Source organism: Cnephaeus nilssonii (genome assembly GCF_951640355.1).
Source record: "Cnephaeus nilssonii genome assembly, chromosome: 7".
Classification (NCBI taxonomy): domain Eukaryota; kingdom Metazoa; phylum Chordata; class Mammalia; order Chiroptera; family Vespertilionidae; genus Cnephaeus; species Cnephaeus nilssonii.
Window position 1 is genome coordinate 85,905,924 of NC_137078.1, and position 15,994 is coordinate 85,921,917.

General features: G+C 42.6%; 1 protein-coding gene and 1 long non-coding RNA gene across 7 annotated transcripts in view; both read right to left on the reverse strand.

Annotated features, from left to right (window-relative positions):
- Nucleotides 1–2,688: 2,688 nt before the first annotated feature.
- Nucleotides 2,689–5,585, reverse strand: LOC307103901. 2 transcript variants are annotated; one of them, XR_013813848.1, is made up of 3 exons: nucleotides 5,516–5,585; nucleotides 4,043–4,075; nucleotides 2,689–3,351 (listed from the first exon to the last, which is right to left on the reverse strand). It is a non-coding gene; the product is annotated as an uncharacterized lncRNA (long non-coding RNA). The 2 variants fall into 2 exon arrangements; XR_013813849.1 differs by having other exon boundaries at nucleotides 4,043–5,564.
- Nucleotides 5,586–12,759: 7,174 nt separating this feature from the next.
- PHACTR4 (phosphatase and actin regulator 4) overlaps nucleotides 12,760–15,994 on the reverse strand; it is a 68,040-nt gene continuing 64,805 nt past the window's right edge. For all 5 annotated transcript variants that reach the window (XM_079776513.1, XM_079776512.1, XM_079776509.1 and 2 more), the window contains one exon: nucleotides 12,760–14,865. In XM_079776513.1, coding sequence (XP_079632639.1) covers nucleotides 14,850–14,865 — 16 coding nt within the window. In that variant the 3' untranslated portion in view covers nucleotides 12,760–14,849. The remainder of the gene's footprint in view (nucleotides 14,866–15,994) is intronic.

The following is a 15,994-nucleotide window of genomic DNA, read 5'->3' on the forward strand; positions in this document are numbered from 1 at the left end:
TTGAGGGTCTCTTACCTCTTCAAGTTTACCTCTGCCTCCATCATGGACTCCTCCTTTGGATGATATAGTACCCTGAAATTTCTCCAAGTTTAAGCTCTGGGATCTCTGATCTCTCTCTGCTGTCTTCCTCCAAGTTCTTGCTCATTCACATGCTTAATGTAATTATAAAAATGATTATTATCACCTATTTTGTACTTGGTATTTTTACTTTGTTAACTGCAGAAACATTTCCACCCATGTTACGTAGCACATTTGTTCCTCAAAAAAACCTCATGACAGTTGTAAAATGAGAAAAACGAGGTTCAAAGAGGTTGGGACTTTCTCTGGAGTCATCCTGCAAGTGGTAGAAGGGGGCAGAACTCCTGTTCAGAGCTGAGCTATCACTTTCTGAAAGGCCAGTCCATCTGCCCTCCACTGGAAGTTTCAGCCCTTCAGCTCTACCCATGGGACTCATCACCCCTGGATCTAGACACCGCCCCAACTTCATCTTTCCAGCCAAAGTTAAGGTTCTCTGAGAAATACAGATTCAAACCTTAAATGCTTTACCGATTCCTCCCTCTCCTCTCTTCATGTTTCTATTTCTGCCCCTCTGATCAAAAGTACCACCCTCCTGGACTCTGCTCCTACCTCTCATTTCTTTCTCTCCATTTCATCCCACCAGTATGCCCAGGTTACTTTCCCTAAATCATAGCTGGGAGACCTTGCCCTGTTTAAAAATCTTTAAAAATTTAGATGTTTTTGCCCTTCCCAGTTTGGCTCAGTGGATAGAGCCTTGGCCTGAGGACTGAAGGGTCCCGTCCCGGTCAAGGGCACATGCCTTGGTTGCAAGCTTGATCACTGGCCCCCGTCAGGGCTAGTACAGGAGGCAACCAATGTATCATCGTTCTTTCTCTCTCCCCATCCGTTCCACTCTCTCTCTCTCAAAAAAAAAAAAATCAATCAATCAATGGAAAAATATCCTCAGGTGAGGATTACCAACAATAAATTAGATACTTCTTTGGTGCTGTGCTTGCAATACCAGGTGGTCACAAAATGTTATTTAACAAGTTCATTGTACTTATGAGACTGTAAGAAGCATTTACAAATATTAACTCATTTAATATCCCCATTCTTTTATTCCCCCCAATTTCATGAGGAAATTGAAGCAGATTAAGTGGCTCGCCCAAGGTCACATGCACAGAAACTGGTGGTATCAGGATCCAAACCTAGGCAGCATGACTCCACGTTTGGCAACAATCGGTATGATTGCCTACGTGCAGGAAAAGCCTGTTTGGAAAGTCTAGACAGGTATATTGCAAGATGAAATTTAGCAGAAAGGGTGGGACCTAGAATACCTGCTGACAGCTTTTGCTTCAGCTCCACTTGGACATCGAAATGAATACAGGTATTTCCTGTCTAGCATTAGCTATCCAGCCCTATCCTGAGAAGTTGATACAAAACATTAAGATAATCTTTCTTTGGAGTTAATCGATGGAAATCTCAGATTTTGTAAAAGCATGGTCCTCTCCAAGGGAAATAATGACAGTAGCATTAATGGTGCCAGGAACAATACGGTGCATTATTGAATGAAATGGATTAACAAATAAAATGCTGTGAATTCGCTCAAAAAAAGATCTTTCTCTGGTTGTAGGGAAAAGCTAACACTATACTGGGCCCCTACTTTCCCAAGACAGTATGTGGTAATGATACCAAGATGAGAGGTCAACACTGGACTGGTCCTGGGGATAAACAGGATCCTGCCTTACTTCTGCCTCGCTGCCAGGAATTCTACAGGGGGTTGATGCTTTTGTGAAGTTCCACTTCCAGTTGTGAATTTGGGCAATGTAGCCTTTCTGTTCCCAAGTTTTCCCATCTGAAACTGGGTTAATACTCATTTCAGAGTTGTGAGGATTAACATATGCAAATACAACTAAGCATTGCAAACATTACTAGTTTAAGCATATCTACATGTTGCTTTATCAGTTCAAAAAGCCAACAAGCTGTGCTCTCCCTAAGTATGGCTATAGGAAATAGCTCCCATTCCCAAATCTATCATCCTCTGGCCCTGAACATCATTTGTGAAACTCCATCTGGGCATTCCACTTTGGCCAAACCCACCACCCAAATCCCAAATACACACACCTCCTTATATTTGATCACAAAGGCTCCTAAATGGTTTCATGGTTATGTGAACTCCACGCACCAGGTTCGCCTCTACCTTCTAGATGATCTCCATCCTTCAGGGCCTATTACATCCCATCCCTACAAGGCTAGCAGTCTGTACAAGGGCTTGACAAAGCTTCCATTGTGACCCAACCTCACATCACCCATGGCAGTGGTCTTCCAGGTTTAACTAGCCTAACAGCAGTGGGACTTGTAACAAAAATCTTGTAGTTGCTAATGTTAACTTGCCAGTACTTTATGGGAAACTACAGGTAGGTGAAACATTACCCATATTTCAAAACTTAACCAACTATCCAACTGCACAATGAAAATGCGATCTAGCCAGGGAACCATGTAACTGGGCATGCTTCTTCCCGATGGCTAAGTGTCAATATAAAGTTAAACACAAAGAGCACAAGACAGAAGCTTAGGGTTTTTAGTGTACAGCTAATGGCTGGGCACCCTTGCCCTCCCCAGCCCGTCCATTATGGATTACCATCTCTGGCTGTCACCACACTCCCCCATGTGAAAAAAGAAACCACACTAGTAAGTATATAGTCACCTTTATTGTAATTCACAAATACAAAAGGGATTTTAAAAACAACTTGCATGGGCTTCTGCTTTCTGTTCAGCTGTGCAGTTAGAAAACCAACTTTGAGGATAAAAAAAGCAAAGTACCATTTTAGTTTCAATTTTTTGCATCACACATTCTGAAGTTTTCTGGGCCTTCTAGGTCCAAGGACCAATACTGTCTTAATAAAGCTGCCCAGTCCCAGCCGGTTTGGCTGTGAGTAGAGCATAGGCATGCAGACTGAAGGGTCCCAGGTTTGATTCTGGTCAAGGGCATGTACCTCGGTTTGCAACCAATAGATGAGTTTCACATTTATTTTGTCTTCCCTCTCCCACGCTCTCTAAAAACCAGTGGAGAAATATCCTCGGAGGATAAAAAAAAAAAAAAAAAAAAAGAAAGAAAGAAAGCTGCCCATGCTCAGTGCCTTCTGTAATTACTTATACATTTCAATGGGCCATGTGGCCAACAGAACATTCTATTAGTCTACCAGTTAATACAGATCCGAGAATGACAGAATTTGCATTTCTTTTCCTTTTACTCCAAAGGGCAGCTACTTATCTTCCAAAAACAGCATCACTTTAGAGGAACCCAAAAAGCACTGTTAACTGCCAAAAAGGTGAGGTGGCTCCTCTTCTTTCCTAAATGAAAACAGAAAAAAACTATTAGAATCCTAGATTCTTAAATTTAAAAAAATTTCACATTTTAGCGTACTAGATGTTTCCTGCATGGTTTGTCTCCTCAGTCATGGTCCACAGGACTCTGAGAAGTTGTAGGAATATGCAGGCGCAGACTCGAGGCCCGGCTTTCTCTCCAACGTTGTGGAAAGGGACTGTACATCACAGGGCAGAGCCCTAAGCTCCCCTACGCCACCTGGACAGAGCCCGGGGAGAGTGACCTCCCGGGGTATCCACGTTGGGAGTGTCTGATTAATCAAGCACAAACAGTAGTAATTACAGTACAGCTAAACAGCATTACCCCTCAAAACCTTAGAGATTTTTCTTTATTACATACTAGAGGCCTGACGCACAAAATTCGTGCAAGAGTAGGCCTTCCTCTCTCTTGGCTGCCCTGGCTTCAGCATATTACACTTTTATTATTATAGATCACACTACAAAATGGTTTTAATCAATTTCAAACAAGTCACTACTATGTACTATTTCATGATTTACTTCATCAGTTATTCCTTGTTGAAGGCGTATGCAGACAAATATGCCCAGCTTCAACTCCAGTATCATGAAAAGGGACTGTGCACAAGACCAAACCCCATCTCCTGTGGATGGACTTTAAAGGGCTAAACGGATAAGCCAAAAGCAATTCAGACTTACTTACCCAAATCAAGTTACTTAGAATCTTGACTGAAGGCTGCAAAACAAGGTAGAGAGCTTAATTCAGCAGTACAGTAAAACTGGCTAAAGCAAAAAATTCACTTATCAACCTATATCCAGATAGGAAGCTCTAGAGCAGCAACTGTCAACCTTTTCCACCTCATGCTGCACACAAACTAATTACTAAAACTGCAGCACACAAAAAATTTATTTCCCTGATCTGCCAAAACAGGTCGAATTTTTCAATATAGGTTTTTATTGATTTCAGAGAAGGGATAGAAACATCGATATATAATTACTTATAAATTTCATTGGCCACATGGCCCATTGAAACATCAAGATAGAATCATGGATGGGCTGCCTCCTGCACCCCCGCTCCCGCCGAAATTGGCCATGTGCTCTGACCTCCTGGTTCATAGGTCAATGTTCAACTACTGAGCCAGGCCAGTGAATCAATTAAAAGGTAGAATTTTAATTGATTCACAGCAGTTACTGTGTTGGCTATAGATTTTAAATTTGACAGTCCAAGGGAAAAGAGGTCAGTGCTGCAAGTTTTCAATTTCTTGCAGCACACCGGTTGAAAATCGCTGCTCTAGAGAGCTGTTTCCTGCATGGTTTGTCTCCTCAGTCATGGTCCACAGGACTCTGAGAAGCTGTAGGAATATGCAGGCGCAGACTCGAGGCCCGGCTTTCTCTCCAACGTTGTGGAAAGGGACTGTACATCACGGGGCAGAGCCCTAAGCTCCCCTACGCCACCTGGACAGAGCCCGGGGAGAGTGACCTCCCGGGGTATCCACGTTGGTCACCACACAGATTCAGACTCCTGTGCTGGAAATCCCATCCAGCCCACAGCGACTTCCCGGGGATACCCACGTTGGGGTGGAGCCTAAATCCCCCCAAAGTCGTTCAAGACTGGCCAGAAGTCTTGTCAGTAACCTAAATTCACTTTCAGCCGGGCACCGCAAACACACACCCAGAAACTACAGGCCATTAGCACGCTCCCCGAGAAATGGCCAATGCAGAGTCTTTTAGACAGCATTTAATCTCTATATCTTTAAACCGGCCATCTTCAAATTACCCTAAATGTTAAAACAAATGAGCAGCACTAAGAGCCATCGGTTTCGAAATCAGGACGCAAACGCGGGAGGGGCCAGGAATAAAATGTCCTGCGTGCAACTCCACCGAGGGCAACGCGACTCCCAGGAGGCAGGGTAATAACTGGGCGACGGGGTGGGGTGGCTGCGTTTTCTGCGTCTTGGGGTGGAGGGTGCAGTTCGGCGCGAGCGCGCCTTGGTTACGCCATCACTCGCGGATCGCGACACCGCCCCGGCCCCTCCGCACGGATTAGTAAGGGCAGTCAGCACGGGTGCCGCTGGAACCAGTCCTTCTAAACAGTATCATTTCTACGGGGAAGGCTGGGTGGCAGGACAGGGTACCAGAGGTGAAGCTGGCAAACCAGGCGGATAAAAACACTCACCAGACGCCAGGAAGGCTGAGCAAAGGTCTCCTCCTAAAAGGCCGGACGAACCCAAGGCGTCCTGATTTTATACCTTTTGAAGCGAGCGGATATGTCTAGTGCGCCTGCGCCCCGCCATGCGCAGTCAGCCTATCGGAAATCCACTAGGTTAAGCCCCACCCCTACCAGGACCAGAGGATTCTCGCGATAGGAGAGCCTTCACGCGCAACTTTGCTGGGGAATGTAAATTACAGGGACTAGGTATGTAGGCGGATACGTTTCTAATAGCAAAATAGAAAAAGACATCTAGAGAAACCCGAAAAGTCTAAAAAGTGGTGGAATCTGCCCCGTCACAAGTGAAATAGACATTTGATAAATGCGGAGCTAAAGAAGGCAAGTGCTCCTCCGCGAATTGGTTAAGCTGAAAAGCCTCCTATGCACAACTACGGGAATATACGGTTGAACTGTACACTTACAAATGGTTAAAATGGTAACTTTTACGTTAAGTACATTTTAACACATACACCCCCAATATAAAGAATTAGGCAAGTAAAGAATTCTGAAGATACATGTTGCGGTATAATGTTACAAATGGGATAGAATTTCTAAGACGGTGTTAGGTGAATACATGTTCAATTGACATAGAGCTATCACAGCTGGACTATAACGAGTAGAAATATTTGTGGTGTTCCTTCTATAAGATGTTTGTGCTGGGTGGTTTACATACATTATTTACTGTCACAGCAATTCCAAGACATTGGAATTATTACCCAAATTTTAAGATGCAAAACAGGACCAGAGCAGTGGTTCTCAAAGTGTAGTTGGTAGACCTTGGGGTCTCGGAGATTCTTTTGGGGTTCCATGAGGTCAAAACTATTTCACAATAATACTTTCTTTGCCTTTTTCACCGTGTTGACGCTGCACTGATGTAAAATGAAATAGTGGGTTAACTTGGCTGGTGCCTCAGCTTTTCAAGGCCTTGTTCTCAAACTGTACTGGTAATAGTGTTTTTCATCATCAAAGATACACAGTATTTTATTTTATTTTTTAAATATATTTTTATTTTTTAAATAAATATATATATTAAAAATACCTTTTATTGATTTTTTAAGGAAAGGAAGGGAGAGGGATAGAGAGTTAGAAACATTGATGAGAGAGAAACATCACATCGATCAGCTGCCTCCTGCACACCACCCACTGGGGATGTGCCTGCAACCAAGGTACATGCCCTTGACTGGAATCGAACCTGGGATCATTCAGTCCGCAGGCCGGCGCTCTAGCCACTGACCCAAACTGGTCAGGGCTTTTTAATATATTTTTATTGATTTCAGGGAAGAAGGGAGAGGGAGAGACAGATGGAAACATCAATGATGAGAATCATTGGCTGCCTCCTGCATGCCCCCTACTGGGGATAGAGCCCGAAACCCAGGCATGTGCCCTTGACTGGAATCAAACCCGGGACCTTTCAGTCCACAGGCCGACGCTCTGTCCACTGAGCCAAACCAGCTAGGGCAATATACAGTATTTTAGAAAAGTCATGTTAACCTAAGAATGTCTTTGATGAAGCAATAATCATTAATTTTATTCTTGACTTTTGAGTATCTATCTTTTTAAAAATATATATTTTTATTGATTTCAGAGAAGGAAGAAGGAGAGACAGAAACATCAATGATGAGAGAGAATCATCAATGGGCTGCGTCCTAGATGCCCCCCACCAGGGATTGAGCCTGCAACCTGGCTATGTGCCCTGACTGGGAATCTAACCGTGATCTCCTGGTTCATAGGTTGATGCTCAACCACTGAGCCACACCAGCAGGGATGAATATCTTTTTTTTTTAATTACTTTATTGATTAAGGTATCACATATTTGTCATCAACCCCCCCCCAATATCTATCTTTTTAATATTCTGAGTAACAAAGTGAGAGAAATACACATACAGCACTTTTGCTGCATACCAAAGTACTCCAGCAAAATAATTTATGTGATTGGATTGAGCTGAAATAGCTTTATTTTTTTCATGGCATACAATTTTACTTGAAAGAACATCTGACATCTTTGCCAACTAGGTATCTGTGTAAGACTGGAATTTTTTCATTTACTTAAACTAAAACAGCATATAGTAACAGACTGAATATGAGAAGTAAATATGAGAATTGAGCTATTTTCTATTAAACCAAATATTTAAAAGATTTTCAAAAAATGTAAAACATTGCTACTCTTTTCACTATTTTTGGAAAATAGATATTTTTCATAAAAATATATTATTAATGTTAGTGTGTAATGTGTTATTTTGGAAGGTATTATAAATATGTTTTTAGATTTCTCTTTTTAAATTTTAGTACAGTATCAATAGATATCACTCACAGATACAAAAATTCTTTGGGGTTCTGAATAAATTTTAAAATTGTGCCCTAGCCGGTTTGGCTCAGTGGATAGAGCGTCGGCCTGCAGACTGAAGAGTCCTGGGTTTGATTCCAGTCAAGGGCACATGCCTAGGTTGTGGGCTCGATTCCCAAGTAGGGGGCGTGTAGGAGGCAGCCGATCAATGATTCTTTCTCATCATTGATGTTTCTATCTCTCTCTCCCTCTCCCTTCCTCTCTGAAATCAATAAAAAAATATATATATACATATATATATTTTTAAATGGCAGAGTAGCCCTAGCCAGTTTGGCTCAGTGGGTAAAGCATCAGCCTATGGACTGAAGGGTCCTGGGTTTGATTCTGGTCAAGGGCATATGCCTGGGCAGTCCACAGTAGGGGGTGTGCAGGAAGCAGCTGATCAATGATTCTGTCATCATTGATGTTTCTATCTCTCTCTCTCCCTCTCCCTTCCTCTGAAATAAATAAAAATATATTTTAAAAAAAGGCAGAGTAAGTGGATGCTGCACAAACATGCCCCCAGGAACAAACTGGTCTTACAACTAAAATACAGAAAATAAATAAATAAACAAACAAACAAACAAACAAACAAATAAATAATTGTGAAGGGGCCACAAAACCAAAATGCATGAGAACTAGTAGTTTAGAAGAAGGAAGACAAGTCTGCTACTTCTCTGGTGATATTACCAGCATTCACTTACCTTTCTTTTAAAAAAATATATTTAATCGAATTCAGAGAGGCAAGAGAGATAGAAACATCAATGATGAGAGAGAATCATTGATTGGCTGCCTCCTACAGGCCCTCCACCAGGGATTGAGCCCCAAATCTGGGTATGTGCCCTTGACCAGAATCGAGCCCAGGACCCTTCAGTCCACAGGACGATGCTCTATCCACTGAGCCAAACTGGCTAGGGCCACTTACCTTTCAATCACTCATTCAACATTCTCTTAGTGGATATGACTTATTGCTGGACATTGTGCTAGACACTGGGGATTCTAGATGAAATACTTTAGAGTTTACAGTGGAGGAAATAGACATGACAGAGAATTATGCTACTGCTTGGAGAGTTGTACCTGGCATGAATAAAGAAAACATCTGGAGAGCACAGAGGACAGAGCAACTGAATAATATGCTAAAGGCTCGGAGGGTTTTCCTGGGGAGTTAAAATTTGAGCTAGAACTTGAAGGAATTGTAAAGGGATGTGTGTGTGTGTGTGGGGGGGGGGAGTGGGGTATGGATGATGACAGTATTCTAGGTTGAGGAACTAGCAAACCTGTGGTCTCCCAGGAAGGGTGAGAAATCAGCTTGATGAGGAACATTAAAGGAAGAAGTGCCTGGATTTTTCATGAGACTGGAAAGTAGGCAAGAGCTGAATTACAAAATATTTTGTAGTCCAGGCCGTTTAAGTATTATCTAGGTAACTAGAGGCCAATAAGTTTTGAAGTAAAGGATGGCTGTAACTGTCCTTCATTTTAGAAAGTTAATTCCAGGGGCAATATTGAAGGATTGGAGAGACTGGAGATTACAAAGTCCTCCAGACTTTGGATCTGGATTGTAAACAAGGCAAGAGGAGAAATACAAATCAAGAGACATTTCCGAGGTAGAGAATTTATTGTCCTACTGCACCTGCAAGGTAAGAGAGGAACTTGCATATAAAACCAAAGTTTCAGGGTTGGGAGGCTGAACATATGGTGGTCTCTAACTCTGATAATTGAGAAAGTAGGTTGTGGGGGTAGACATTAAAGGAACATATATGTTATGTTGGGAACATTTGGATATACACAGGGGTGGGAAAAAGTATATACAAATAAATAATACAATCCTATATAATAAAAGCCTAATATGCTAAGTGTCCGGTTGGCTGTTCAACCAATCAAAGCATAATATGCTAATGATATGCTAAGGCCGCTCAACTGCTCGCTATGACATGCATTGACCACCATGGGGCAGATGCTCCGACCGGTAGGTTAGCTTGCTGCTGAGGTCTGGCCCATTGGGACTGAGTGGAATGGGCCAGACATGGCCTGGAGCCCTCCTGCGGTCCCTCCTGGCTGGCCAACCTACCGTGTCCCTCCCCAGCCCTGATCGTGCACCGGTGGGGTCTCTTGCCAGCAATCCAGGACCCCTCAATGTTGGAGAGCCAGTTTTGGCCAGATTCTGCAGGCCAGGCTGAGGGACCCCACTGGTGCACGAATTCGTGCACCAGGCCTCTAGTAATTAATAAATGTTAGAAGTAAAAACTCTGTGTATCACGTACTCACAACTGTAAACCTACTTTTGCCCCCAGGTGTGTGTAAATCTCCAAAGGTCAATTGGAGATAGGGTTGTACTCCAGCAAGAAACCTGAGTTGTAGGTAAAGATTTTAAAGTTATCAGAATAGCAGTGCTGCCTGAAGTCACCTTAGGAAAGCAGGAAGAGTGATGAGAGGACATGGAAACTCATCATTTAAATGGTGGTCAGGGAAGAAGAACAGGGAAACATGATTGGAGGAGAATCAGGAGACATGGGTGTCTGAGAAGTCAAGGGAGAAGTTTTGGGGACAAGAAACATGGTCTGAAATATCCATGTTGCAGAGTAAATACATTAAGAGCTGGAAACAGGCTTTTGATGTAGCAATTAAGAAATCACCGGTGATCTCAGGGAAAGCCATTTTTATTTTAATCCTCACCTGAGGATATTTTTTTCCATTGATTTTTAGGGAGAGTAGAATAGAGAGGGAAAGACAGAGATTGGTTGCCTCTTGCACCAGCCCCGACCAGGCCCGGGCCTTGGGAGGAGCCCGCAACAAGGTATGTGCCCTTGATGGGAATCGAACCTGGGACCCTTTGGTCTGCAGGCCGACACCCTATCCACTGAGCCAAACTGGCTAGGGCAGCCATTTTTATTTTACATTTAATTGAGCTTTTAATGAGTTGAATGAACATGGCTTTAGAAACGGAAAACATGCGTATAGATCAGAGGTCACAACCAATGTCAAGAAGCCTGTTCAGTTTACTTCTCCATCAGGTATTCCTCCTCTACTAGTTACTCATTTAGCTCAACTGTTTGGACTGTACAGAAATTTAAGTTGTTTAACATTAAAATAGATTATGTGAAGGAGGTGTAGGAAAAGCAGGAGATAGGGCAATAGGTTGAAGAGAAAATATGATCAAAGGAAGATTTTTTTTAGGGTAGGAAGAAGATAAACTTTAAACAAATTAATGGATGAATAAAGTGTGTGTGTATCCTCAGTAACAGATGGAGGGAAATTGAGGGCATTTGTTCCTGTCAGATGTTTTATGAAGGAGGCAAACATTCGTGGGGGAAGAAATGAATGGTATCCACAAAAGAGACAGATGGAGCAAGTGGTGGATCCAGGTTGCTGGTGGTTCCTATTTGCCCTCAGGCCTCCTGGAGCTGGAATTGAAACAGTGGTTGTCTGTTTTGGTGTCAGGGCTTGGCTTTTTGTTGTTGTACATTCTCATCTCTTATAAGTACACTTTCTATCTCATCCCCTCCCACTTAATATCCACTGGACACCTCCCCCCTCGCTTTTTAAAAATATATATTTTAATTGATTCCAGAGAGGAAGAGAGAGGAAGATATAGAAACATCAACGATGAGAGACAATCATTGATTGGCTGCCTCCTGCACATGCCCTACTGGGGAGGGAGCCCGCAACCTGGGCATGTGCCCTTGACTGGAATTGAACCAGGGACCCTTCAGTTTGCCGGCTGACACTCTATCCACTGAGCCAAACCGGTTAGGGCGGACTTCCCCTTTTTGATAGTGGTTTTCAAAACCTCTCACTCTACTACAGTCCTCCCTTTCCGGGGATATAGTAATCTAAATCCATAAGAACCCTAAACTCATTCATTGTTTCAGCCAACACTGGGCAATGTGCACAGGCAACAATGCTTAACCTCAAAAGGGTAATGGCAATTGAGGCCTCTTTGGAGGACTAGAAGGAAAATCGGGGAGCAGGTGGAACCCAATGACATGAGTTCTGACTCATGGTTTCTTTAAATCCTGGGTAAAGAAAGGATGGTGGACTAACCAAGGCCAGTCTCTGAAGTGACAAGTAGAAGGTGAGTCACTGGTGAGGCCACCATGAATGAAACTGGGCTGCTAGCCAGAGAGAAGTATATGAGGTATGAACTGCCTCATTGTGATGTCAGCCTGTGGTCTGATATGTGGTCCATACAGAGTAATCCTTATAGGGATGATTGGGATGCAATTGCTTGTCCTTGAATACATGCAGAGTGGTCACACAATGTGCTTTGACCTTGGGGAAGCAACTTCACCTCTCAGGTTCTTTGATGGTAAAATGAGTCTATTTCTACTTACTTCCCAGACTAGGGGTGGGATCAATCGGATAAAGGACCGAGAGCAGTACCTGGTACATACTATGGGGCTCACAGTTGGCTTTCCTCTCTGCAGCCTATTCTTTTTCTCTATGTGTGCACAGTCATTCACAAACATGACTGAGTGTCTCTGGCTACACTTAATGTTCTTCTTTTTTAAAAAATATATCCTTATTGATTTCAGAGAGGAAGGGAGAAGGATAGAGAGCTAGAAACATCAATGATGAGAGAGAATCATCGATTGGCTGCCTCCTGCATGCCCCTTACTGGGGATCGAGCCCACAACTCAGGCATGTGCCCTTGGCTGGAATCGAACCTGGGACCCTTCAGTCTGCAGGCTGACGCTCTACCCACTGCACCAAACCGGCTAGGGCTACACTTAATGTTCTTACTGTTATCTTTTCCTACTCATCTACTTCTCATTAAGGCTGTCTAGCAGTATTTTAGGTATCTTTTTTAAGCAGGCTTAAATCTTTTGGAATAAGGTAGAATATAAAATAAATACTTCATACCAGAATAGTATAGTTTTTTAAAATTCTAAAATACTTTAATAATTAATGTTGGTAGGAAGACTGATATACAATGCAATTATTTATTTTACAAGGAGATTCTGTACACCAGGGAAGCATTTTAAAGTACAATACATCAGACTTTTATTTCTTCTATACATTATGACTGTGAATTGTTACTTACAAGGAAAGGACACAAAATCCTTTATATTTATATGTATATATATAAAAATCACCTGAAAAGACTTGACCCCCAAAGTATCTTGTTTCAAAAGAACATGAATGAGATGAAAGATGAATTAGATTTCTTGGTGGCACATAGAAAGCAAACAAGAAGCTCAGGAAGTCACATCCTATTTCAAGCTTGGCACATTAAGGGAAAGAAAGGCAGTAAAGGGTTTGACAATGTCATCTTAAGCCACAGAGAATTCTGACATAAGCCAGGTAATCTCCAAACCAACAAGACTGAAAAGTTAGAAGTCAAGTTAGCAGGTAATGCGCTCCCGCCTTATATTCAGACCTCTGACAACATTGTGGAGTTGTCTCTTATCTTTCCCCCATGCCAAATGTTAATCAGTTTCAAGGAGATGTGAACTCAGTATATTTCCATAGCCATAAAGCATTTGACAGTCACTGAGAATTTATACCTCCTATTACCCATACAGAGAGAGAACACTACTTTTAAGGTCACTTGAGCGTTTTGTCTTAACATGATATTCTGACTCTTCACCAATCTTACATGGACATAAAGGAGAAAAAAGGAAAAATCTACTGAAAGATTACATACAGAACAATGGGGACTGCAGAATAAATCTATAAAACAGCCACAATTTTATGAACATTAAGAAGAAAAAGCTACATTCAATTAGTTAACTAGAAACTATTTTTTTTTCTTCCATTAAGTGTGGATAGAATTAGAGGGAAACAGTGAGGCTGTAAGGTTTTCAATAAAAATTCAAAGAAAGCAACTGAATCTTGTTTTAGGAAATCATATTAATATATATTACAAAAAAGGGGGTGGAGGCTGAGCCAATGGCCAGGCACCGACTACACTGGCTCCAGCTTGGAAGAGTAGGATGAGTGAGGTGGAAGCTGCCAGAGGGGCAGCAGGACAAACATCTGTGCTGAGGAGAGGAGCAGGGTCGTGATTGTGCCCCTCCTAATCGCTTCTCCGAAGACCTGATTTAGCACCCAACATCCCTAGGACTTTGCTGTGATTCTGGCTGGAAGTGTGGGGGCCAATAGCACACAACTCCCACAGAGCTGCTGCAACTCTGCTTTATGGAGGAGAATGTATCTGTTGGGCAAAATGATTTACAGTATCATTTGGTGCAACAAACGTACAACAGCTTTTAACATTTAAGCCATGAGTCAGTTTTCTGCCAAGTTAGCATTAACATAAAGGCATTTTTTTGGTTTTGTATATAGAAAACACATGCTTTTGCCTTTTCCCAACTTGGAATCTGGTTGCAGGTCAGATTGAACATAATTTTCCATCACTTCAAGACTAAAATAATAATAATAAAAAAAGGAAGCACTCGACAGATCCTGAGCTTCTTTCAGGCTGGACGGCCTGCAGAGGACGGTATTGCTGTTCCAAGAGGTATAGTGCAAGGTGACAGGCCAGCGTGGTAGGAAGCTTCCCCTAGAAGTGGGGGCCCCTTGTCTAGAAGGTGGGGCCCTCTCGGTTTTCCCCACCACCAACTGGATTCAATGGCTGGAATTTAGCGCCTACACAAGTGGGTCCCACAACCAGGACAGAGCAGGTAAGGCTGATGGTGCGAACTGTGCCTCAGCACAGGCAGTCACATTGGTGTGGTGCAGCCAATAAAACGCAGAACCTGCAAGTGGCCCAGAACGTTTGTGGCTGGTGAGGGAATACCCCTCAAGTATGCTGCAATAGGAAAAGGTTCAAAGCACTGAGAGTTCAGTTTTGCTCAAGGCAGCACATGAGAATCCATTCCAGTGAAACGCTACATTCATACAAGTGCCGTTCACCCCAGAAGACTCAATTCTGGCTGTGCTGGTAAGCGCTGAAGTTCCCGCCATGTCATTCTGGAGACTGAAGCAGCAAAGTAGCCCTGTTTTGGGGGGTTGTTTAGTTCCTCTCAAACTTCAGCATCATGGACGATGGTAGCTAAAACAGGTGATCAAAAAAAGCTGAGTTATCAGATATTATAGATTGTTTTTTTTAAAAATATTTTCTATTGATATCAGAGAGTAAGGGAGAGGGAGAGAGAAATAGAAACATCAGTGATGAAAGAGAATCATCGATCGGCTGCCTCCTGCATGACCTCTACTGGGGATTGAGCCCACAACCCAGGCATGAGCCCTTGACTGGAATCGAACCTGGGACTCTTCAGTCTGCAGGCCAACGCTCTATCCACTGAGCCAAACCAGCTAGGGCAGTGTGCTATCTTTAGACCTTGTTTCTCCTTGCACTCCAGGCTGAATATTCAACTATCTTCTAGGCATCTCCTCTTTAATGTGGCAAAGGCTCGTCAAATGCAACATAGATAATTTATTTCCCAGTTTGTTTATTGCCTGCCTTTCTCTTTTAGAAGCTTGTTAAGAGCAAGGACTTGATCTTGTTTCCTGCTATGTCCTGAGTGCCTACCACTGTATCTATCATGTAGTAGCTGCTCAATAAATACTTTACTGAAGAAATGTCCTAAACTGTTCAACTGTACTCCTTATTGATATTAGAGACCTCAGAAATCACAAGTGAGAAGTCTGAGTCATTTTGACTACTTCCTTTGATTCATACTGGAATCAACAGATTGCCAAGTGTCTCTCAGATCTCTCTCCCTTGCATTCTCACCATCACTTCCCTGCTTTGAGCACTAGTATGCTCACTATGGCTATTCCAGTTACTTCCTAACTGCTTCCTGCTGCTAATCTCTCCACCCTCCCATTTCACCTTCCACAGTTCCACCAGAGCTTGTTCTGAAATAAACAGAACGCCAATGTTTCTGATATTCCAGCATAACAGTCAAAGTTCTTCAGAGTGTGGCTGTACCTCATCTTGCTGGTCTCAACTTCACCACACTGTCCCCATGCATCCTCTGCTCCAACTACACTTCCTGTTACTCAGAAACATCTTGTACTTTCCTACCTCCCATAGCCTTGCTAAAGCTGGTCCTTCTACTTACACTGTTCCTTTCTTCCTTCTTGTCCAAATAAATTATTTATTTATTATTTTTTTAAAAAATATATTTTATTGATTTTTTACAGAGAGGAAGGGAGAGGGATAGAGAGTTAGAAAC